This window comes from Mangifera indica, chromosome 1 (genome assembly GCF_011075055.1).
Source record: "Mangifera indica cultivar Alphonso chromosome 1, CATAS_Mindica_2.1, whole genome shotgun sequence".
Taxonomy (NCBI): Eukaryota; Viridiplantae; Streptophyta; class Magnoliopsida; order Sapindales; family Anacardiaceae; genus Mangifera; species Mangifera indica.
Window position 1 is genome coordinate 16700325 of NC_058137.1, and position 25371 is coordinate 16725695.

General features: G+C 30.5%; 1 protein-coding gene across 3 annotated transcripts; it reads left to right on the top strand.

The window, feature by feature from the left end:
- The first annotated feature begins 3871 nt into the window (after positions 1–3871).
- On the top strand, positions 3872–10764 carry LOC123229001 (long chain base biosynthesis protein 1-like). 3 transcript variants are annotated; one of them, XM_044654555.1, is made up of 13 exons: positions 3872–4132; positions 4421–4638; positions 4741–4835; positions 5346–5437; positions 5899–5992; positions 6079–6151; positions 6273–6405; positions 7290–7464; positions 8290–8430; positions 8506–8601; positions 9124–9265; positions 10150–10277; positions 10367–10764. In XM_044654555.1, the coding sequence occupies exons 2-13, from the start codon at positions 4533–4535 to the stop codon at positions 10541–10543; spliced, it is 1452 nt and encodes a 483-aa protein (XP_044510490.1). In that variant the 5' UTR covers positions 3872–4132; positions 4421–4532; the 3' UTR covers positions 10544–10764. The 3 variants fall into 3 exon arrangements, with proteins under 3 accessions (XP_044510490.1, XP_044510482.1, XP_044510498.1); XM_044654547.1 differs by having other exon boundaries at positions 3873–4132; positions 4444–4638; XM_044654563.1 differs by lacking the exons at positions 3872–4132; positions 4741–4835 and having other exon boundaries at positions 4460–4638.
- Positions 10765–25371: the final 14607 nt, after the last annotated feature.

The window sequence follows — 25371 nt, forward strand, 5'->3', positions numbered from 1 at the left end:
GTTTAACTTCATGAGACATTTTCTTTTCCCCTAAGGTGGAAATGTTCTCTCATTAAAGTGACGATCTATAAATCGTGTAGTAAAAATATCGCTTGTTAATAGTTCTTGATACTTAATGATGGATGGAAAATTATATCCAGCATAAATTTCTAAATGATGTTGGAGTCCTATTTTAGTGCATTGATGAGATGTAATAGAGGCATATACAATACAATAAAAAATCCTTAAATGAAATATATTGTGTCGGTGACTAAGAACCAATTGCAAAGGAGAATATTGATGATGAAAAGAAAGTCACAAACGAATTAATGTTGTAACATGCAATATAACATGTCCTCACATAAAAGTTGGTAATTAAGTTTCTAGTAATAAAGTACATATAATTACTCAGTCATTTGAGAAGAGACTCAACTAATTCATTTTGAGTGTTAATATGTAGGACTGGATGTTCAAGATCAATCCCCCATATACATGCAATAATCATTAAATGTTTTGAATGTAAATTTACCTGTATTATCTAACTGTATTAACTTAATCAAATAATCTGATAAATGTATCTTTAATTTGATAATTTTTGTCAATAGTTTAGCAAAGACAACATTTTTAGTTGGTAATAAACAAACATGAGACTATCATGTAGGTACATAAATTAAAACCATAGAATAACGAAATGACTCATTTTGTGGATGAATGAGTCCACATATGTTCTCTTGAATTTTTTGTAAAAATGATGAGAATTCAATTCCAACTTTGAAAGGAGATTATTTGATTACTAATTTGCCTTGTGAACAGGCGGTGCAAAATTTTTTACTAGATAAAAAAGTCTTGTGATTCTTCAGTATATGTTCATGTGAATTTTTAATTATTCTATGCATCATTGTAGATCCTAGATAAGCTGGACAGTCATGCCAAAACACAAATAATTTTGAATAAGAGAACTTCTTATTCAATATTGTGTACGTTTCAATTACTTTTATGATTGTATATACAATTCAAATGATAAAACAGAAAATTTTTCTTATATAAACCTTATTCCAGAGCTATATCAATTATATAGATATATTTTGTACTATTTTTACTCACGGTTTCAATGTGATAACCATTATTTCTTATATCTTTAAAACTAAATAGATTTCTTTTTAATCTACTTAAATATAACGCATTATTGATACTTAATTTGGTCTCATTTCTCAACAAAATTGTGGCTCTTCTAGAGTCTTCAATTAAATTTATTGATCCTAAAATCGTGTTTACCTTAGCTTCAATTGATGTTAAAGTTTAAAGTTAAAAAAAATTTCTTTTCTTTAAAAATTGTGTGCATTGTTGCATTATTCACCAAACACATTTTTCTATTATTAGCTTTTGAAGTCAACTCTTCAATTTCGAAAGTCATATCTTTTCATTTAAAAATTATGTTAGTTATAACGTACATAAAATGGTGAAAGGAAGACGAATATGATAATAAAACACAATATTTGTTACTACAAAATAATTAAATATGGTGGATTCTAACTATAAAAATCATGGACATTTACATCACTAGTCAAGTGACTTATATTTTTATTTTTGAAAGAAGTTTTGAAACTTCAAGATTTATTAGATTGACAAGATTTAAATAATCAATAAATTTAATTTTAATGGATGTTTAATATAGATCTACCCAATGTTTGTATATATTACAGGTACACAACCAATGACATTTACAATCATACTTATTGTTTAGTTGTTTACTCTGCATTATTATTTATTTTGTTACAGTCTTAGTCCACTTGTGGTGATATAACTGAGATTTTCTATTATAATCATCTTTATATAAAAAATTATTTTATCCATGCCCTTATCACACCCATAATGACTACTTTTGGTAGTTGTGTTCACTTCAAAGAATGATGCAATGTTTGTGGGGTGAGTTTAATGAGTTTCATTAACGAGAAAATATAATATTAATTCATAATTTTTTTCAAAATATTATTATTACAGAAGCATATTATAAAAAATGAAAGTTGAAAAATATTTTCTCTTCCACATGACCTTAGTTGAGGAAAGAGTTTAAATATAACAAAATTATACTAAATAACAAAATCATTAGAAGTATTATTAAATCTACTGTTCAAATTTGTTTTTCAAAATTTTTCATAAATCTAGTGGATTTATCATTATATCTACATATTCAGCTTGCAATCCTTCGAAAATGTGCTACCGGTAAAATAGTGGTCATGGATTTGTCGTTTTGGGACATTTTATTTAATTACTTTTTTAAAGTTCATAATTATAGGTGGAGAATTGTGTAAAAAACTTATTTAATATTACTCATCTAATTTTAGAAATTTTAGGTTCAAATATTGTCTTATTTACGAAACTTTTAATTTTGTAGAAAATATATTGGGATTAATCGTTGAAACTTCAAGTTAAAATATTATTTCATACTTGCAAAATAACTGGTTTTGTAAATGAAATGTTAGGATTTATTTTTGAAACTTCAGGTTAAGATATTGTCTTATATTTACAAAATAATTGGTTTTGTAATTAATATTCAGAAGATTACAGTATTTAAAACTTTAATTTTTATTATATTTTAGACCACAAGTCCATATTTTTCACAATTTATGTAAACTTCAGGTTGCTAATGAGATATCGTTATTATAAAATAAATAAATATTTTGATAAAATTTGGAACTTCAAGTTCATATATATATATATATATATATGTTCTCACGATTTTGTAAACTTCAGGTTGTAAATATGATACAATTATTATAACATAAATAAATATTTAAATAATATTCAAGACTTTTAATATAAATTCATGATTTTGTAAACTTCAGGTTATAAATGATATTCAGGACTTTGAGTTCAGATTCATAATTTTGTAAACTTCGAGTTACAAATGATATTCAAGACTTTGGATCTAGATTCATGATTTTGTAAATCTCGGATTGTAAATAAAATATAATTATAATTTATATTTATAAATATAAAACAATATAAAAATTGACAAAAGTACGGTTTGCTTTTCGCAAACACAATATAATGGAAAGATTAAACAAAATAATAATAACAATTGAAATTGTTATGGCTGGTATTTTACAAATATGATAATATTATAATTGAGATATCTTTATTTGCATCATACAAATAAAACAACAATATAATTGAAAGATAACTAGTATCAATATACACCTGAATAGATCATGCTAATAATGTGTTATAATTATAACAATAATATAATATCTAAATAGGACGAGGAGCTAAGAGACACATAGTATAATAGAAAAAAATATGAGAAGATAATTGAGAGAAAACCAAGAAATATGTATATAGATTCCTTTTCTAGATTATCAAAATATAAAGAGAAATGTGGTATTTATAAGTGAGCCACCACCTTACGAGCCCAAATTTTTTACTCTTTCCACATTGCATTAAAGGTGCGGTTGATTAGGGGAAGTTAAATATTATTCTATCTTTTATTATTTATATTATTATATTTAATTTATAAGTAATAAGGTATTAAAAAATTAATAAAATAATTTTAATTTTATTATAATTATATCCTTATTTATTAATTTTTTAGAAAAAAAATATTGTCATTTTCAATTAATATAACAAATAATATAAAAAATATTTTAAAATAATTATACTTAAAAATATTTAAATAAAATAATATAATAATATTTTTTATTATCTCTAATAAAATATAACAATTATTTATACATAAATTTTTTTATTAAATATAATAATAAATTATATCTAATAATCTTTAAAATAATTTATCTTTCTATTTTAATTTTGGGAATAAAATAAATCCACTCTTGCACTCATATGTGGACATACCCATGCCAGTGTATTCTTGTAATAGGAGCCACCTTGTGTGTATGATTTTTCACGGTTGTTGGACTTTTCTTTTGGGTCCGGAATTTACTAATTAGGATTTCAACAAAAGCAGCCTTAGATTTTCAAATGGTTGCACGAATAACAAGCGAAAATCAAATCATTCTCTAGTTAATTGGACTGATAATTATTAAAAAAAAAAACAAAGAGAGAAAGCCGAATCTGAGAGAGAGACAGCTAGTCTCTATTGGTCTCGACTCGTCGAACGCGTTAATGCGTCTCCTGCTTCTAAGCTTCTTTACAGGTTTACACAATTTAACATTTACTTTTCATTTTCAATTTTTTTTTGTTTAATAATTTTTAGCTGCTTCATTTGGTTGATATGATTTTTGTGTTAAATCAAATAAACTAGGTTTTTGTAAGAATGAGATTTGCGAATTCATGTTAATCCATTGATTGAGAATTCATGTGAAATTCGGTGATTTGAGATTTATGTTTTAGTTCATTTAGATGTGAATTTTTGTTTAATTTACTGATTTGGGTTTATTTTATTTGTGGACCTCTGCATTTATCGTTTCCATTTCAATCTTAGTGAACGATAATGGATGCTTGCAGGTTATTTCATTGGGTGAGCGTTGAGAGATTGTACTTGAGCGATGTTTGAAGCTTCTCTACTAATCAAATTGTGATATATTTTGCACAAAATGGAATCACTTCATTTCAAATTAGTTAATACAACACTGAACTGGGTGACCTTGGCTCTAGATGCTCCTTCTGCCCGAGCTGTTGTTTTTGGAGTGCACATTGGCGGTAACTTCTAAATTCCAATTTGATGGTGTTTTTATGTCTTTAGGGATGAAACCTTGTTTAACTGAACTAGAGTTTTTTGGGAATTCTGTTGTTACTTGATAGGCCATTTGTTTGTTGAACTTCTTCTTCTTGTGGTCATTCTTTTCCTACTTTCCCAGAAAAGTTACAAACCTCCCAAGCGCCCACTCACGAAGAAGGTTTGTTTGATAGTTCTTCTTTGGACTTGTCATTGCATTTGCCATTGTGGTTCAAAAAATCATTTATGTTTATTCTTACAATGACGATTGTTACAAGAGCTTTAATTACATGTCTTAAGCTGGTGAATTTATTTATTGTGGTTGGTTCTAGATAAGTATATGATAGTAGAAGCCGGAAAATTATTGGTCAGCTTTATGAAAAATTTCCTCACTGGTGATATGACATATATTTCTATTGTTAAAATGAAAATCTCCATCAAGTGTTGGTAACGTATAGCCTTATGAGTTTTTCATGAATTTCCCCATCTTTGATCATAAGCATTTAAATTTTAATGGTTTTTTTTTTTTCCAGATTCACTATGTGTCGTTTCTGACACTTATTCTATTTTTGGTGCTTATTTGTTTTTCAGAAATTTCATCATTTTCGTAGTGGTTTGTCTTCAATTCATTCTGATGTACATAATGTTGTATCAACCTAACATTGCTTAAAAGTTTGCTTGACTTAAATAGGAAATAGATGAGCTATGCGATGAGTGGGTTCCAGAATCCCTTATTCCTCCTATCACGGAAGAGATGCGATATGAATCCCCAGTACTGGAAAGGTAAAAAAATTGAAGTTAATTAACATTTTTTTTGAATATGGTAAAAGTTTTGCTGCTGCCTGGATGTATTGCTCATATGTCTCACTTTTTAGATTAAGGGGTACCCTGTATCTTCTGTCATTACTTTCATAATTTTTCGTTCTCTTCATTCATTGAGTGCTTTAGTGATACTCATTTTCCCCATATTAGATACATTACAGTTGCTGTTATTGTTGACACTATATTGGAGTTTACAAAGCCATAACTATTGCCTTAAGTGTCCTAATTAATATTTATATTTTGCAAGTTATAATTTTTCCTTACATGTCTCAATTAATCTATGCTTCTTATGTAAGAGATTTGTTTAATATAAAATAATGAACTGTGGTATTCTAAGATTGAGTCATTTTTTTACTGAACAATCAATTAGTTTTTTTTTTTTTTCCAAAAGTATCTGCATTCACATGTTGCTTTTGATGCAGTGCTGCTGGGCCACATACAATAATTAACGGAAAAGAAGTTGTGAATTTTGCTTCAGCAAATTATCTTGGATTTATTGGACACAAGAAGTTACTTGTAAGAAAAGTTATTTCCATTATTAATTTGTGTCTACCATGATAATCAATTGAGATCAGTAGACACTAACTTAAAATATATATTAGGAATCATGCACCTCTGCATTGGAGAAATATGGTGTTGGTTCTTGTGGTCCTCGTGGCTTCTATGGAACGATAGGTCAGACTCATCTTTGAAACTACCTCCAATTGACTAGTTACTTTTCCTCTTATATATGTATAAACGTTCAGATACTATTACATTGAACCTATTCCATATTTTAAACAATTTTTGTGTTCAGATGTTCATCTTGATTGTGAGGCCAGAATTGCCAAGTTTTTGGGAACTCCTGATTCAATCCTCTATTCTTATGGACTTTCTACCATGTTCAGTGCAATTCCCTGTTTCTGTAAAAAAGGAGATCTTATTGTTGTGTAAGTATATACTGACTATTTAATGTTCAGGTTACCAATGTGATTCTGTTCCAGATGGGAGTTTATGTTTATTTTTTATTTGTTTTTAATTTATATGTAGAGTATGGAAAAACATTAGCTGCTGTTTCTTGTTAGAGTATAATTTGAAGTTACGTTGCATTATGATTTAACTTGTCTCTGGCAGGATAATAAGCATGACTGATTTTGACTGTCTAATTTTCAATTAGCTATGTGGTTATTCTACTGTCTGCAAATTTGTGTTCTCCCTTTAATGTGACTAGTTTGGATAATACATTTCGTGGATTAAAGTTTACAAACTTCTTCTCAACATAATAATTTAAAGTTTGTGCACTATGATTAGAAATGTGATTATCTCTCCCATTAATCACAGTTGATCTATGTCATTACTGATGCCTCTTTTTGTTGAAGTAATACATTTTTGGGTATGATTTGAATCAATTCCACCTTATGATTTTAAGTTGCCATTGCAAATATATGATTATGGACAGGTATCTTTATCATGGTTTTTCTAATTGTTGTTGTTCTTCATGATATTGTCCAATTAACCTCAGCAATATTCAATGGAAAAGCATAAACACTTATTTGAGTTATTATTAATTTAGTTGTTATGATTGAGTGCTTTATAAGGGATGTCAGAGCAACATTTTTCAGCTGGAATGATTTCTTTTTTCCCCTAGTTTCTGATCTTTTATCATAATTCTAATATTATTGAATCTGCTATTTCTTGTCTGTGACATTTTTCTCCAGTCAACTTCCACGTATTAGTACAAGCTGGGAGCTTTGGCTTCTTAAATGGTTCCCTTAGAATTTTGGTTATAGATTTTATTCCTTGTATAAATGTTGCTCTTCTTCTCCTCTTCTAGGGATGAGGGAGTGCATTGGGGAATACAAAATGGCCTTTATCTATCTAGAAGTACCATTGTATACTTCAAGCACAATGATATGGAATCATTACGAAAAACTCTGGAAAGAGTTACTGCAGAGAATAAGCGTGCTGAGAAACTGCGGCGTTACATTGTGGTTGAAGCCGTGTACCAGGTATTTTTTGTCATTCTTTTTTGTATTTTCAGTTAATCTCCTTTTTCTGTTTTGTCATGAAGCAGTCAATTTCCATAATTTTTGACACATGCCTCGTTTGTGGTCAAGTGCCATTGGTTTACATGGGTAGCGCCATATAAAGCCCTGCAATTGCAATGGCTTTTGTGATTTGAGTTGAATAAAATCATCTTCTTTATAATTCCTCTTAATAGTCTCTCATCTATTTATTTATTCATTTATAATATGTAATAATAATCTTTCACCTATTGCATCTTCTTTGTGTATGTTTTTGCAAATAGAAACGAACTTCTGGTAACCAAATTCTGTTCTTATGGTGTTCAATTATTCCTCTTCCTAAAGCCAGAAGACCACAAAATTTCACTGTTTGTCAAGCTGTTCTTGATTTGTACCTAAACCATCTGAAAGGGTCTTAATTTTACAGGTTATTGCCTGATTTTATTTTCTGAATATAAATAGTTGCCCAAATAATTAGTTTTTGTGATGCTCTCTGCTGTTGGAAAGTTCATACTTTTCCCTATACTTTTTAGTAGGTTCTATGTGGCTTCAGTGATATTATTCTCTGGGGCATGTGGGACACATTTATTGCTGATACAATATAATTATTGAGAACTGTTCATCAAAGTTTGGAGAAATTTATCAATGTTGACAAGGTCTAATTGTATCTGTAGTTTTGATTTCTATTAATTCTGTTTGCTATGATGCTATAATATTATTTTGTTGTCCTGCTTCAGAATCTGTTTTATTTTGGATGTACTCTGAGCATGAGACTGGGAAAGATTATTTGTTTAATTTTGAAATTTTTAGAATTCGGGCCAAATAGCTCCGTTGGATGAGATAATCAGATTGAAGGAGAAATATCGGTTCCGTGTTGTGTTGGATGAAAGTAATTCATTTGGTGTACTTGGATCATCTGGAAGAGGCCTTACTGAACACCATGGGGTTCCAGTATGTTCTGAAGACTTATTGTGTATTTATCAATGCTTTGGTCTTTTTTATTTGTAAAACTGTATGCCCTTGCAGATTGAGAAGATAGATATTATAACAGCTGCTATGGGGCATGCATTAGCCACCGAAGGAGGATTCTGCACTGGAAGTAGTAGAGTGGTTGATCACCAAGTATGAAAACATTTCCCAGTATTTGATGTGCTCTTCAGTGCCATTTCATGTTTCACAACTGAAAGGAGAAAAAATACACCTGGCAGTTTATTTGGACAGTAGGAAGTTGATAGCACAATTATTTAATCTAAAAACTTGTGTTGAACTCAAAAAAATAAAAAAAACTGTTTTGTTTTATTTGTTTCTGTAAAATAGGATTTGAATGACTAACAAAATACTTGTGCTTTTCCAGATATTAGTACCAGACATGTCTTCCTAACTTTTCTTCCCAAAAAAATAATGTCATGTTTGAAATACAGTAGCAGATGCATTCTTGATTTGATAACATGGAATTTAATTCCACATTTTCATTTTATAGAGCAGTTTTTCTAATTTAATATTCAAAAGGTGGGTCTATAATTAATAATGAATGTGGAAGTTCTGCATTGCACATTCTCTCTCTAGTATATTCATAGGTGATGGTACTTTTTTTTTTTTTGAATCTGTAAATGCTAAGTTTTTAATCTGTTATTTCTCTGGCAGCGTTTGAGCAGTTCTGGTTATGTTTTTTCTGCTTCTTTGCCTCCATATCTTGCAAGTGCTGCAATTACTGCTATTGATGTCCTCGACGAAAACCCAAATCTGATAACAAAGCTAAAGGAAAACATTGCTGTATTATGGAAAGGTTGGTTTCAGAATCACTTTGTTATGCGCAACTATTTGTAGGAACTGAAATTTTAATTGCGAACAATACTAAGAATTTTAGGAAAAGGCATATGAATCATATGGCTTAGGATTTTGATGTATACAGGCATACAATCATATGCACACGCACACGCACTCGCACTCTGGTCGACTTCCTCTTTGGTTTATAATTTTTGTGCATAGACATACATATGTAGATATAGAGATGTTGAATTATACCAACTCTCTTGTTTTAATCTTCTCATTAGATGACACATCTGCCATATTTTCATTTTTAGATCGAAGTCTCTATTCTGCCTGTCGTTATTATCTGCCATGACTTTTTCACAAGTCATGCAAATACAATATTTGCCCGATGATAATTAAGACTGGTTAAAAGATTTAACTACTCATTAGCTATTCCCTATTTGTTCTCACAAATGAGTGTTTGTTTTCATATTTACATAATGAGTAACAATGGGAACAAATACAGGTACAACCTTTGAAGCGTTATTATGTGATTGGGTGTTATATGAATTTTAATTTAAAATCACCCAATCACATGATGACATATCATCTTTTGTACCTACCTTTAAATCCATTGTTAGTGTATGAAATATTATTGTTAAATAATTAAAGATCTTGGAAGAATTAATTGTCTAATTTGGAATGCTTCCATTAGGCAAGTCTTTTGGGTAGTAGATGGGTGTATGTTTTCCTGTTTGTATGGTACTTTCACAGTAATCAAACATTGTGCTTTTGGTAGAATGACGCTTGAATGATGTTGATGCTATCTAATTACTGATGCAGGAGTTTGGATTTTGTGCATAGCTGCTAGATTTCTTCTTGACTCTTTGATGTAAAAACATATTGAGTAAACTGCAGGTTTATCGGACATTTGTGGCCTGACAATTGCAAGCAATCCAGAATCACCTATTGTGTTTCTTAGACTTGAAAAGTCAACAGGGTCACAAAAAAGTGACCTTCAGCTGCTTGAAGATATTGCCGATCGTGTAAGTATATTGTTCTTTGGCTTCATTTGGATTCACCCTTTAGTTGCTCAATCTTATTCTGATTCCACTTCTGGTGGCTTACATTCTAGGCTTTGAAGGAAGACTCAGTGTTGATAGTGGCTTCAAAAAGATCCGTACTTGATAAATGCTGTCTGCCAGTAGGAGTTAGGTTATTTGTTTCTGCTGCTCATACAGAGTCTGATCTGAAGAAAGCATTCGAGTCATTAAAGAGAGTTTCAGCAGCGGTGCTGAGGGATTATAATTGACTGCTGCACATGGCATCTTTTTCTCTTTTGAGCAAGTTGGATAACATCAGATTTCTCTCAAATGGCATTATTTGTTGAACAATTTTGTATCGTGAATGTTGGTAGTTTGTATCACTCCTTGTGTTCATTTTGACTTTGAGATTTTTTTCATTTTTTTGTTATTATTTGGCATGGAGAATTTATAATTCGTAATATAAGTTGATTAGACCTTGTTACAAGAATTCTTAATTCATGAGTTGTAGAGAGGGAATTACGTCAAGGGGAAATAGAGCTCAAAGCAATTGTTGGATTCAAAGCTGATGACAGAGCCTATAAATTTTATTACTATGCTCTCTACTGAAACCAAAAATATTATTGATATTTTGGCAGTTCAAGTAAGGTCTCAACCCAGAATTTCACTTAAAAAGGAACCACAATAGTTGCAATACCCTAAGTAGAATAAATGGATAAAATGGTGATGGAAATGGCAATACATATTAGCAAGAAAGTATGGTGAAAGGGAGAATCAATGGTATTTAAAGAAAACATGAAAGAAATGTTAGATTTTACCTTCACCAAGCTTTTTTTATTTGTTGAAGATGATGGAGTAGAGAAACACGTGGGAAACCTCCAAACTTTGCACCAAACCAAGCTAAGATTGGCCCCTGGCCGAGACTAGAGAGGGAAAGAGGTGAGAGAAGTTTTCGACTAAAGACGAGTTTGTGTATAAAACGAATTAACTCTTGCTTTATATAATAGTGGACCAAATCACAATTACATAATTTTGCATGACAGCTCTTAAATAACTTGGTTATATCTAAAATACATGCATCACCCACATCTTATTTTATTGACACCTTAACCTTTAAAGTGTCATTTTCAGGTACATATAATAGTTTATATAATGTTACATTTAGTACCCTTGGAAGATGTTACTCATCCTCAGATAATTAATTTTCTATCTCTTTGAAACACTTGGTTTATTGGTATAACTGTCTAGGTTTACTGAGGTGTAGCTGTGAGTCATTTTTGAATGAACCAAAAAACACATTTGAAAACTCGACGACTATAGTAAATATCTAGCAATATGACATAGTCCTTAAACCACAATGAAAACACACTCCATCTAACCTATTTTCGATTATACATTTCATGAAAGTAAAATCTTTCCATTGTCAAATTCAAATCGAATACGGGTTCATAGTTTGTCAAAACTCTACTATTGATATTTTACTAAATCATCAATCAATATATTCAAAATATGTCATCGCAAACATCTTTTGTATGACTTTCACTAGAGTTTGATAAGAAATTTTGTTTATAATATTTATCGATGTTCACAGGAACTTGAAACCGGATAATCATTGACTTAGTGGATATTTTGAATCCAATAACTTCAAGTCAACAGATCCCCTTGCGATCATCACTCATCTTCGTATATAAGCCATGTATGACCAACTTGGCTTTATTATACAGGACATGATTGGTTTTGTATTTATACACTATTTGAACTATACACATTCATATTGGATTCAACCTTGATATCTTAGGGCAAATAATTACTCCGTATACTAGTACAACTATACAATAAGTCATTGACGACATTACAATGTTTATGTGATTTATTATAATTAGTCACGTTTGAAAACAGTTTCTTAACTAATAATTCATACTAATGCCCTAGTAACATAATTATTATTGTCACATATACTAATATCATCTCATAATATTCAACGAAAATATTAAGCATGCTTAATGTATGATATTGTTGCTTAGCTAATGTTATGTCTATAAGAAACAATTTGATAATCATGTTTTATTGATTAAATAAATTATTTGAACAATTCATATGCATTTTTTATATTTAAATAGATAAAAGAAACAGTTTACGCATATAAATAAAATAACATTTTTTTTATTTAATAAATTATAAATATATATACAAGATAAAACACCCTAAAATTGATAACATGAATAGTTTATAGGGCATATACTGAAACTAAGAAATGATTATGGAATGGTATAGGGATTCCTATTTCATTTTTTTCCTCTCTAGAATTAATTAAAGGATTACCTTATAGTTGAATGATTTTGTAAAAATTTTTGAGAAATTTTAATTCTATGTTTTCCCTTTTAAAGATTTTTTTAATGTTTATTATTTTATAATGTAGTGATTACTGCAATAGGGTTTTGTAAAATATGAACATCAGGATCATGTATACAAATTTAAAACATCAAAATAATGACCTGAATATGCTTCGATAAAGAATACTTGAGAGCAATAGTGCACCGAGCCTTCTTCTGTTAGCTTAATATTTGAAGTGGTCAAACCAGTGAGACAAACAATAGAAGATACCCTAATTTAATAAACATATTGTGTAAAAATAGTAGAGATGTCAAGGAGGTCGGGTTAGTCCGAGGCTTGAGTCATGCCCCCTTGATTTAGCCTGCCTCGCGGCAGGTTGTATATGACACTGCAGCAATGCCTCTAAAAAGACAAAAAAATTTAAAAAATAGGAAGGCTTCTGCAGGTGCGGAAGGCCTGGCCAAATAATTTTTTTATTTAAAATTTTTCTATATAAACCCCCCTCCCCCTACCAAAATTCATACATACACTTTTAGTCTTAATCTTTCATTCTTCTTAATCTCATATTCTCTCATTAATCTCTTATTCTAAAACTCTCTGAATTTGCAATCAATATTTCTTTATGTTTAAAATTTAGTTTTCATTTCAATTTTATTAATCAAAATATTAAAATGGATCTAGTGTAACACCCCTCCCTAGAAGTACTACCCACCGAAGGAGAAATGTTACAAATTAATATTCGGAGCGTTTATATATATATATTTTAAAAATACTTTAAAATAAACACATTATTAAAAGTGTTTAGGAAGTATTCCAAGAAAACTGAAAATCTGGAAGCGAACAAATGATGTATATACTCATATAAAAAAACTCATCTGAAAGCATCTGAAAACAGGGAGTAATCATATGCAACTGTACCATAATCTCAAAAAGTCACAAGTCGACAAGAATATGCCACTGTATGCATGTAATATAAACTAGAGATAACCTGCTCCAACCGGATCTATCTACGCTGACCTGACCCTGCCTCGCAGCTACCTCGATCACCTGTACCTGCAATCAGGAAAGAAAAGGGAGTGAGTGATAAGAACACTCAGTAAGGGGAATGAATCAAGTAAACTATATCTTTTCCTGTTCTAACTCACTTTCGGGACTCAACCTCACATCCTAACCTTTATAAGAGATTGAGGGGATCATCAAGATCACTTTAAATCAATACTAAAACACACTAACATATTCACATAACATGCATATAAACATAGATAAAGGGAAAGGAAGGAGATCTTTGGTTACAAAAGCTTCCAAAGTGCTTCTCTTTTTATTTTATCTTCCAATATCTCTTCAATTTCTTCCTTTGGCTTCACAAAACAAAAGAAAAGAACATGAAGGAGGTTGGCTGCTGGAGCTTTACGGGAGAAGAAGATGATAGAAAAACTTGAAGCTTCCTTTTGTCTTTTGTCTTTTTTACAAACATCTTTATCTCCTTTTTCTTTTTCTTTTCTCTTTTTTTTGACTTTTTTGTATTTATATATATATATATATATATATATATATATATATATATATATATATACGCCCATAGATATATACATTTAAAATGGAAAAAATTTCAAAAAGGGTAAAAAGACATAATTGCCCCTGGAATATACCTGAGGGTATTACATCTAGGTTCAAATACTATAGCAATGATGATATTATTGACGATGTATGTGGAACATGAGCATAGACACCAACAAGTGAAAGTGGGACAACCATAGGCTCGATAGAAAAAAAAAGAAGTAAAATCTATGATGTGGGATCACTTCGATCAAATACAAGAAACGATCGAAGGAAGAGTAATTCAACAGGTAGTGTGCAAACATTGCAGCTCATGTTTAATATGTGCCAATTTGGGTGGCACCGTTCCTCTTCGATGACATTACAAATTATTGTAAAAGAATTTCACACGAAATGATAGGGCAACAATAAATTGTCTTTATCATATCATAATTTGTTAGTGTCAACGCTAGTGCAACAAGATATCCAAGTGGTTTTGAGAGCATTGGAGAAATGTCTAGTTTTTTCTATGATCAAACAAAAATGTGAGACTATATGACCAGATATGTTACTGCTTCTTACCAACCTTTTTCTTATGTTGAATATAAAATTTTAGAATGAATGATGCAGAATAGTGTTTAACCCTCATTTAAAAGAATTCCTAGGTTTGCTCTTAGATCAAACATTCTTAGAAATTATGAATTATTGAAATTAAACATTATTGAAAAATTGAAAAATTTTAATGGTGTTATTTCAATAACTTCAAACTTATGAACTGTCACAAATTAAGATATAAGATACCTATGCGCAACAACCAATTACATTGATTCTGATTAATAGTTGTGCAAAAAAGTAATTACATTTACAAATTTTGAATATTCATATAGCAATCTTACAATTTTTCGGACATTAGTTAATATTTTCTATGAATATAAAATTAATAGCTCTACTTTTACAATGACTTTTGACAATGTAAAAAATAATATTAGTCATTGAATTAAAGTCATCGAGGTTAAGACGAAAAAAAATTAAAAGTAAATATTAGAACTAGGTGGAATTCGACATACCTCATGTTGAAAACGTATGAAGAGTATAAAATAGTTATAACGCGTTTCTTCAATACTCAACCAAAATATTAGGAAAATCTTTTTTTTTTTGACAGATTATGATTAGAAGATTGTCATGACTCTAATAAACATATTAGAGCCTTTAAAAAAACCCATGGATAAATCTTCAGGTATGTACTATCCAACTATATGTTTAAATATATAATATATTAGAAATTAGTGATATTTTTAAATAATATAAATATTATAATACTTTCTAAAATACGTCTAGACAAATAGAGCAGAAATTTTAAAAAATACTGGACTGAAGTTCTTTTACTTTATGTTGTTGCTATTGTTTTAGATTTTAGAGCAAAATTATTATAAGTAAAAAATTGTTTAGATGCTATTAATAAAAATTTGTTAATATCCAACGGTGATAGAATAAACAATGTTCAAAATTTTTATTGGAAATATATAATATTTTTATGAAAATAAATATGGAAAGAGTGCACAAACTTCAAAGCCCAAGGTAACTTTTGGTAGTTCAAGCAGAAGAAAGTTATGCATATAGTCATTTTTGTGCAAAAAATAAGCAGTGTATGGGCTAGAGTATAAAATATAGTGAGTTTTATAATTATATTAATATTGATCAATATTTAAAAATTGTTAAATGATATGGTGATGACAAATTAGATGTTTTAGCATGGTGGAAAGCAAATCAAGAAAGTTTTTTTGTGCTTTCCCCCATGACATGAGATTTACTAACCCTTTTGGTGTCTTCTATAGCATTGAAATATGTTTTTAGTGCAGGATGATGCATGTTGGATGCATGTTAGACGATAAGTGATCCAATTTACACCTTAACATGGTCAATGCGATCATGTATATAAAAGATTAGGTGAAAGTTGATTTCAAATTACAGAATTGGGTCACATAAGGTATCTCTAAAGAATTTAAGAAATCTAGATGTTGAGGACAAGCAGATGGTATATTTATCATACTTGTATTTGTAATTGTACATTATGTAAATGAATTGATTTGCAATATATTCAAATATTTGTAATCATATAACCACAATATTCTTCCATCACAAGTGAGAAATTATTAATAAAATGTTCGATGTATTGTCATTAGTTTTAGTAATTGGAAAATGATTTTTATATACTTTTTTAATTAAGAAATTAAAAAAAAAGTTTTAATGGGCTAACCTACAAGTCGATCTATTAAGGGTCTAGCATAACACGACCCTATGTATATATAGCCATGTCGTAGGCATATGTTTTTTGGCGGGTTAGCTCGGCACGAAGGCCCTTAACTATGCAAACCTTAGGTCCAACACAACCTACAGGCACGGTAGCCTATGCCGAAGTCGACCCAACATGACTCACTATCGCTTCTAATAAATAGGCTAGAGATAGGTGATCCAATTTACACCTTAACATGGTCAATGCGATCATGTGTATAAAAGATTAGATGAAAGTTGATTTCAAATTACAGAATTGGGTCACATAAGGTATCTCTAAAGAATTTAAGAAATCTAGATGTTGAGGACAAGTAGATGGTATATTTATCATACTTATATTTGTAATTGTACATTATGTAAATGAATTGATTTGCAATATATTCAAATATTTGTAATCATATAACCACAGTATTCTTCCATCACAAGTGAGAAATTATTAATAAAATGTTCGATGTACTGTCATTAGTTTTAGTAATTGAAAATGATTTTTATATACTTTTTTAATTAAGAAATTTAAAAAAATGTTTTAATGGGCTAACCTACAAGTCGATCTATTAAGGGTCTAGCATAACACGACCCTATGTATATATAGCCATGTCGTAGGCATATGTTTTTTGGCGGGTTAGCTCGACATGAAGGCCCTTAACTGTGCAAACCTTGGGTCCAACACAACCTACAGGCACAGTAGCCTATGCCGAAGCCGACCCAACATGACTCACTATCGCTTCTAATAAATAGGCTAGAGAGGAGACCTAACACTAAACAATAAAACTATACGTATCATTTTGAATATATAAATTAGTACATATTTGATGTTTGTCATCATACAATTTGATAATTTTAAATTAAGAATAAAGTAACACTCAATCAAGTGATAACATATATAAATGTGTACTTATTTATGTATTCAAAGTTGTTACATATAATATTACTCAACATTACATTAGGTGCTCTTCATAAGAGGCTTTAATACCATGCCTATATTGAACTAATATTCTAAGTCCAAATAATATTAAGTGCATCAAAACATCATTAAATGACCATTTTGAGTTTATTTATCATATTTCGAGTATCACCGATTAACCCAATTTTATATGACCATATGAAAATTTTCGACCTAATTTTTCATAAATTATTACACTACTATATGAATATTTTAGAATATTAAATGCAAGAATTTTCTTTTCTAGTTGCCAATCAAAATTAATATGTTGACTAATTGCACCAACATATTCTAAATTTTAGCTACTGGACAATCATAAATCAGAAGTTAATGAAATAATTTTATTAAATTGAATAAGTTGATTTTTTTACTTTTAATTTCATTTTTTTTGTAATTTCTAACATCATATCGTAAAGTGTTTATATGAACACTTCTAAAAGCAAATATGCACTATTTTGCATATATCATTCTAAAATACTATCATCATTTGGCCACATAGTCTTTCATATTTTGTTGACTATATATGAAGTTAAACATCTCATCCATTAGAGTGCAAAATGAATGTTGTGACATTTTTTGCAATGCTCATTTATATGTCTTTAAAGATGTTTGGTGTCACTTGAATTCGCAAATGTTAAACTATAACTATAATGTTTGCACAATGTGCATCAAATTATTTTACGATCAACAATTTCTTTTGTTTGACTAAAATACTCTCAAACCATAAACTTTAGTAGCTCTGTTTTATTTTCTAATGATAGTAGTTGTGACTATGATTTTTCATTTGATAATTCTTCAACGTATACATTTTTACAAATAACCAAATAATCAAAAGGATTAAATTCATTTTAATTTAGATCCACTTTGAAATAAATTTGATAAAAAATATAATCAACAAAAATGAATTAATATTAAAATAAAATTAAAACAAAAATAATTGAGAAATTGGGAGAGATTGTGTGAGCATGAGAGTTGAAGAAAATTATCGTTATACAATGACTATTTTACCATTGGAGAGTAGCCATTGCAAAATGGTTGCACACCAATGATATTTTATTTTTTATTTATTTAAATAAGCAAATTGCATCAAGTTAGTTCAAAGACCTTCCTGTGAGGCCCTAGCATGACTTGCCATGTTTGCGGGTCTTGGCACAACCCTCTATCACATCTAGTGAACACTAATGTTGATCTATCTTAGGTAGAACTAGATTCGAACTAAGCTCATTCGAGCTCAAGCTTAAACTCGACTCAAATAAGCCCGAAACGAGCTAGCCCTAAATGAGCTCGAGCCTACAACTTCGAGCTTAAACTATTTGTCAAACTTGCAAATTAAAAATTTTGATACAAAACAACGTCATTTTGATCAATATGTATTAAAACGATGTCATTTTAATACCGAGTTAGTTAAAGCTTGAGCTCATTTACAATGAGCTCGACAAGCTCGAGCTTGAGCTAGAGCTTCATTTCTGCAAATCGAGTTGAGCTTGAGCTCGGCTCGACTCGGCTCAAATCTAATCCTAATCTTAGGTAACACTAGTAAAAGACCTAGGATTTTTGTTTGGGGGATAGGGCTCAAACAACCTTTCACTTGAGTTCAATTCAAATAAAAAAATAGTTCAATTTGAGTTCATCAAACTAATATTAAAGGTGGTTCAAGTTCAATTCAAATAAAAATGATTCAGTTCAAGTTCACTCGAATTCATGACTCAAATGAGTTGTTAGAATTCGTTACTCATTAGCAAAATAATTTCATTTTACCCAAATAATAGACAAAACCACTTATTCAAGCATGACTATGAGTCAAACCAAACCATAAATTTGAACCACTCATTTGAATTATGAATTCGATTTGGACTAAGTTACAAATATGAACCACTGATTCGAGCCAAATTAAGTTGAGCACCTCTTATCTTAAATTTAGTTTGGTTTAAAAAATGAATTGAATATTTTAGCTTGAATTTAAATTAAACAAATCTGAATTAAGTCAAACCAATTTGAATTGACTTTCAAAATAGAACTAATTTGGTTTAGATCTAACCCTACCTCTACAGTTTTGCCATTATTTTATTAATCAACTAGTGAAAACTTAAAATAAAAAGAACTATAAAACATTGAGTAAAGGAAATAATATAAAAGAAAAAAGACAATAAAATAAGTAATTTTTATGTGTACAACCCTTTTAATGTAAAGAGAGCTCTAAAAATCACAAGAAAATATATGATCAACTTAAATCTAATATAATCGAAATATTTACATCAATCACAATTTACAAATAATATTTTATACAAATTTAGAGTTCAATCACAATTTTAACATAAGATAAAATAAAATGGTACAGATAATTAGTCGATCTTTAGATTTTATAACTTTAACTCTAGTCATTAAATCAAAACAAGAGCCACACATTTTAATATGTAATGATAAATAAATCATATTAAAATAATATATTGAAATATTGAAATATCAGTTATTTAGTTTAATACCATTTTTTGAAAGGCTAAAACTCTACCTTTGGAAATGAAATTGTGACGTATGGTTGTCAAAATCAAGCTGAAGAATTGAAGAAAGAAATCAAGTTTCTGAAATTAACTTTCTTGATTTTAATTGATACGAGTTTTGGGTTTTTAATGTGGTGTTTGGGTGATGGACTAATTCAAATATACAATAAGTTTAAAAGTTTTATTTTGCACCAAATATACCCCTTAATTCTAATTTCAGATCTATTCGAGGTTGGGCCTATTACATATCTATAAATTGTTTTGTCCAAACTTCTTTACAATTAAATGTTGGCGTAATCTTCAATTTTCTCCTGTTTAAAGGTGGGTTTAAACAAATTTTCTTCAAACTTTTCTAATTTGAGGATGAGTTTGGACCTACACTCAAAAATGCACAGGTTTGCCCCCAATAACCCTAATGTTGATCCCAAATTTGAGGGTTGAATTTGTCTTACAAATTCTCTTAGTGATGAGTACATTCTCATCACTCCAATTGAAATAGCAATAACTATATTCCCATGGTCATAAAAACTTCGAAACCCCATTTCTTAGAACTTCCAGAAATCTTCAAGTAGCATAAACATGGCAGCAGAATGGAAACTGACACATTAAGAATCACTCCAACAAGTGTCATTATGGATCCACAAAACGCGAAAACTAGAGCCAGAATCACCATGCTGATCATTAAGAAACGTCCTTTTTAGCATGCATATTGGTCTGATATTGTAATAACTGGGCAAGAGGCTTTCGATGGCGCTTGCTATTGGTGTAATTATTAGGGCATATTTAGCCATTGGACATAGTAAAGTTGTTTTTAGCTCACTTTGCTTATGGGTAGATTTAATGCCACTTATACTAAAACATCTTAGCGAAACATTAACGAAGAACAACTATGGTCATGTTGCTTGAAATACCAAGACAAATGGAGATAAAAATAACCTGTGAAGAAACAAAGTAATCTGAAGTTATTATTGGTTACAAATGACATTGCATTTTGAAAATAAATTATGTTAGGGAATTGGGAAGTATAGATACAATCTTTAAATTTTGAAAATATGCTTGACAAAAGGGTATATATTATTATTTGTGATAAATTCAGAAACATCAAGGCTAGTATCTATGCTTGAAATGAAAATCTTAGAAAATTGGTTTTTGTATTTCATAGAAGAATAAAAGGTTTGGAACACTGGATGGGCACCATAACAGAAGGCATATAAACTGAGAGATGTTGGGATTCATGTGAGACTAATTACCTCTCCCTTACCACTTAATCCAACGACATCAACCAACAAAATGACAAGAATTGATAAAACACCACCGGCTGATACATATTATAGCAAACTCAAATCCTTCAACCACATTGAAGGTAAACCCTCTAATCCTGCTACAAATGTGTTTCCCTCCAACGTGGTGTCCTGCTACTTCAAAGCCAACATTTGGAAATAACTTGTGTAAACCATCTCTTTCTAGTATCAAGAATCTTGTGGGGACTAAATAAAGTTCAATATACATAAAAGCTGATATGATGATCCTGCCAAATGCATATGAGCCTACTTCAAGGTAAGTTTTGATCGATGAATTGAAGTCCACACATCGCTAGAGGAGTAGCCCTGTATAGCAAGTTACAATTGCCATTGCGAGAACCAGCCAGGTTGTGCAAGTGTATATATTAGGAATGGTTATTAATCTGATTCCTGAAATTAGAAACACATGAAAACATCAACTATATCTGTGATACTCATACAATGCAATTTTTCTCTTGATGTTAACCAGTACATTATTTTCGACAGTAGACAATAATTTTATATAAATACTCTTGAAGTAAGTAACTAAGCTTCAGAGGCTTAGAGTATTGTATTCAACTGAAAAGATATCATTCATTTAAAAGAAACACATGCAAATTTCAAGATTGAAAGATGATTAATTTTGATATTGCCAATTATCAACCTCTTTGTTCCCACGTTATCCACACCCACCTCGACAATTTTGATATTGACCTTCTAGTTTACCATCTTTGTACACCTCGACAATTTTCATATTGACTTTAGTTTACCATATTTGACAACTATTGAGAATCCTTGATGTGGTGACTCCTCAAGGAACACATGATGCTATTTTACTTAATGTGGAATCAAATCAAGTTCCCAGTTGCACTCTTGTACCAAAACAAATGGCAAAGGACAAGCTTGAAAAGCTTATGCCAAAGAGATAGTATACAACATATGAACAACTCCATGAAGCATCTACTTCTACTTAGCCTATACAATCAACCAAGCCACTTTATGCAATGTAAAATCCCCCTCCAGATGTACTGCCCTCTGAAAGAAAATGTTATTAGATTAACTATTGAAGCATATCATTTAATAAAATTCATAAAAGATAATAAATATTTAAGTAAAACCTCTTTATTAAAACTATTAAAAATGTATTAAAATACCTTATAAGAAAACTAATCCAGAAGCATATTAAAAGATGTTTATCAAATCCAAATTATTAAAAATATATCATCTAGTATAACATCTAGAATAAAACTGAATGTAAATAAGAATCTAGAAAATGATGAAAATGCTTTCTAGCTTACGCTCTATAACTGCCACTCGTTCCATGGCTGTCACAATCACTTATATCTACACACACAAAGATAAGGGGATAAGTGATAAACACTTAGTAAGCAAGAGATTCTAACTGATATTTAATCCTTGAAATTCCCCAAAATGCCCTCGACCCTAAACTCTTTCATTTGGAGTTGACATCAAACTCCCTATTGAACGATAACAGGTACTGATCACTGAATTGGTGTTCATACTATACTTCAAGGTTAACTAGGCTATACATGTAACACTTGGGTCAAACTATGTCCCTATTTGGTCACTAAGGAACCATTCCCCCAAAATTCCTATCTGAAGTGATGTTGTTGAACTCGGTAGAAGCATCTGAATTTGAAATATGTATTGTAACTGAATAATAGGCCTATCAGTTTGAATTGAATAGAAGGATTTGACACCTTGGTCATGTGAGTTCACTTTGATTTCCCAACTTTGCTGTACTTTTATCGGGCTCTACTGTGGGTCTGGCATCGGGAATAGTTACTCACGGTGCCTCCTGTAACAATTTTAGAATGATTAAAATACTTACATCTCTTTAACTTCTACCTAATTAATGGCTTATGCCTTTATGTCTTTCATTGATTGGCATAAGAGGTATTATTGCGTACCCTGATGGCTTAGTTTATCACTCAAGATGACCCTTCTCTCTTTACCCTAGTCTTTGAGTCAAACTTTCTTTTTTCCCTTTATACATGGGCATATATCTAGCTACTATTCACCCTTGACTATTTTTCCTCATGGCAGATACCCATGTACCACTGTTCATAGATATACAGGCGTGTGTCATCCTATACACAATTGTGTATCTCTTCAAATATTACTTACCTATTCTTTCCTAACAAGGCTACTTGTAGTTAGGTCAATTTACTTTTCTATTTAGTCATAACGAAACTTAGTACTGAAGGTCTACATTTCCTAGATAATTGATAATTGATCAACTACATTCGATGGTTGCCAAAGTGTCAAGAAAACCTACTCCGAAGTTTAGAGATTGCTCACATGGGTGTGTATCCTATACCACACAATCGTGTGTCAATTCCAAAATTTGGAAACAAGTGTGGAAACGCATGTTACTTGGTTTCTACAATTTCTTTCAAACACAAGTGTACTCAAGCGTATAAAGCGCATTCAAAAATCAAAAGCTAACATCATACAGATCTTGAAACACACTACAAACCTATCTAAGGTTTTCTCATGTAATAAATCTTGCTTTCCTATAGAATCAATCCAAGTTTAATCAAGATTTCTTTTTTACAAGCATTAACAATGATCAAGAATTCCATATAATGCACATATACTCTTATCCATATCCATGTTCACATAGAATCAGTCATGACATCAATAGTTCTTCCCATACACATTGATCTATAGCGTTCTTGCTCTTTTATCACTTTTAAACCAAGTTCTTTATCATCAAGACTATGCATATAACTATATTTAAGTTTATTTAATACCAAGAATCCTAACTAACTAACAATCAATGGCTAAAACATGATCAAAACTAAAAGGGCAGGTCTTACTTAACTTGTTCTTGTAAGATTGTCATGCATGAGTAGCCCTTCTTCTCTCTAGTTTTGACGGTGATCAGTTTGCAGAGGAACGTTGTCAGAACAACCACTAAGAAATCAGATTATCAGTCTTTGGATACCACATTTTTCCTAAGGTTTTTGGATTCTAAGGTTTTTATTGATTTTACACTTTAGACACACGAGTGTGTGTCAAGGCACATAAGCATGTGTCACTTAAATTTTTAACTAAATGATGAATCAACTTATCCAACTTACATGGCAATGACCCACAAAGGTGTCCTCCCCCACACATAGTCATGTGTCACCTAAAATATAAACTTTGACTTTTCAACTCATGTTGACACAAGCAAAAGACTATACTACCCTTGAGATGTACTTGTGGGTGTTACATGTAAGGACAAATAATGGCAGACTATCCGTTTCATTCTAGTCTCCAAATGAAGCTTCAACTCCTCCATGTTTTCTTATGGGGTTTAATTGTGAAGAAGTTTTTCAAACAAAAGAACCCTAAGGAGAAGGGTATGGTTTCACTTCTGAAAGAGAAACCATCTATCTCCTTCAACCCCTAATCGAGAAAATCCAAACTACAAAAATGTCTCTTACATAAAAGAATCAGACACTTTCAAACACAGATATAAAAAAGATTGTTTCTCCCTAACAAAAAATAAACAAAAAAATGTGCTATACATTTTCTATGAAAAACACAAAGCTGAAGTCTCAGGATATGATTTGATAGGAAAACCTTCTAGCAAATATGATATTGTTGTTTATTATGACAAATAAGACTCTCTTGCTGATCTCCTAACATCTTTTCCAAGTGGTTGGCCAAATGATTGTCGTAGTTCAAATGATTATGATGATACTCCTACTCCTGAAAAACAAAAACCAATTACAAAAATAACTTGACCTAAACCCAAACTTCCTGAGAAATGTTCACTACAGTGGAAACAAAAACAAATCAAGGAACTTGTAAATGTTCCTATGATGACTATGTTTCAACCTACTGATTTCCCTCAATTGAAACAAACAGTTGATCTAGTGACAATGGCCAGAAAAGTTTGGAAAGTCAAACCATAAGTTCTAAGACCTGATAGAACCTAAGAACTTATCAGCCCAACAAAAGCAGTGGTAAATTAGCAATTTCAAAATGTAGTTGTCCATAATCAAGTCTTTATGGATATCAGCCAAACAGCAAAAAAAATAGAGCAAAGGCTTGAAGCTCAGACATAAACCATTATGTTACCAATAAATGCTCTCAGACTCAAGCTACAACAGGTCCATAATGATGTCATGACTTGTATTTCCATGCAAGTTCCTTTTCAGCCCCATGAAAAGGAAATAAAATCTCTCAAAGCCCAACTT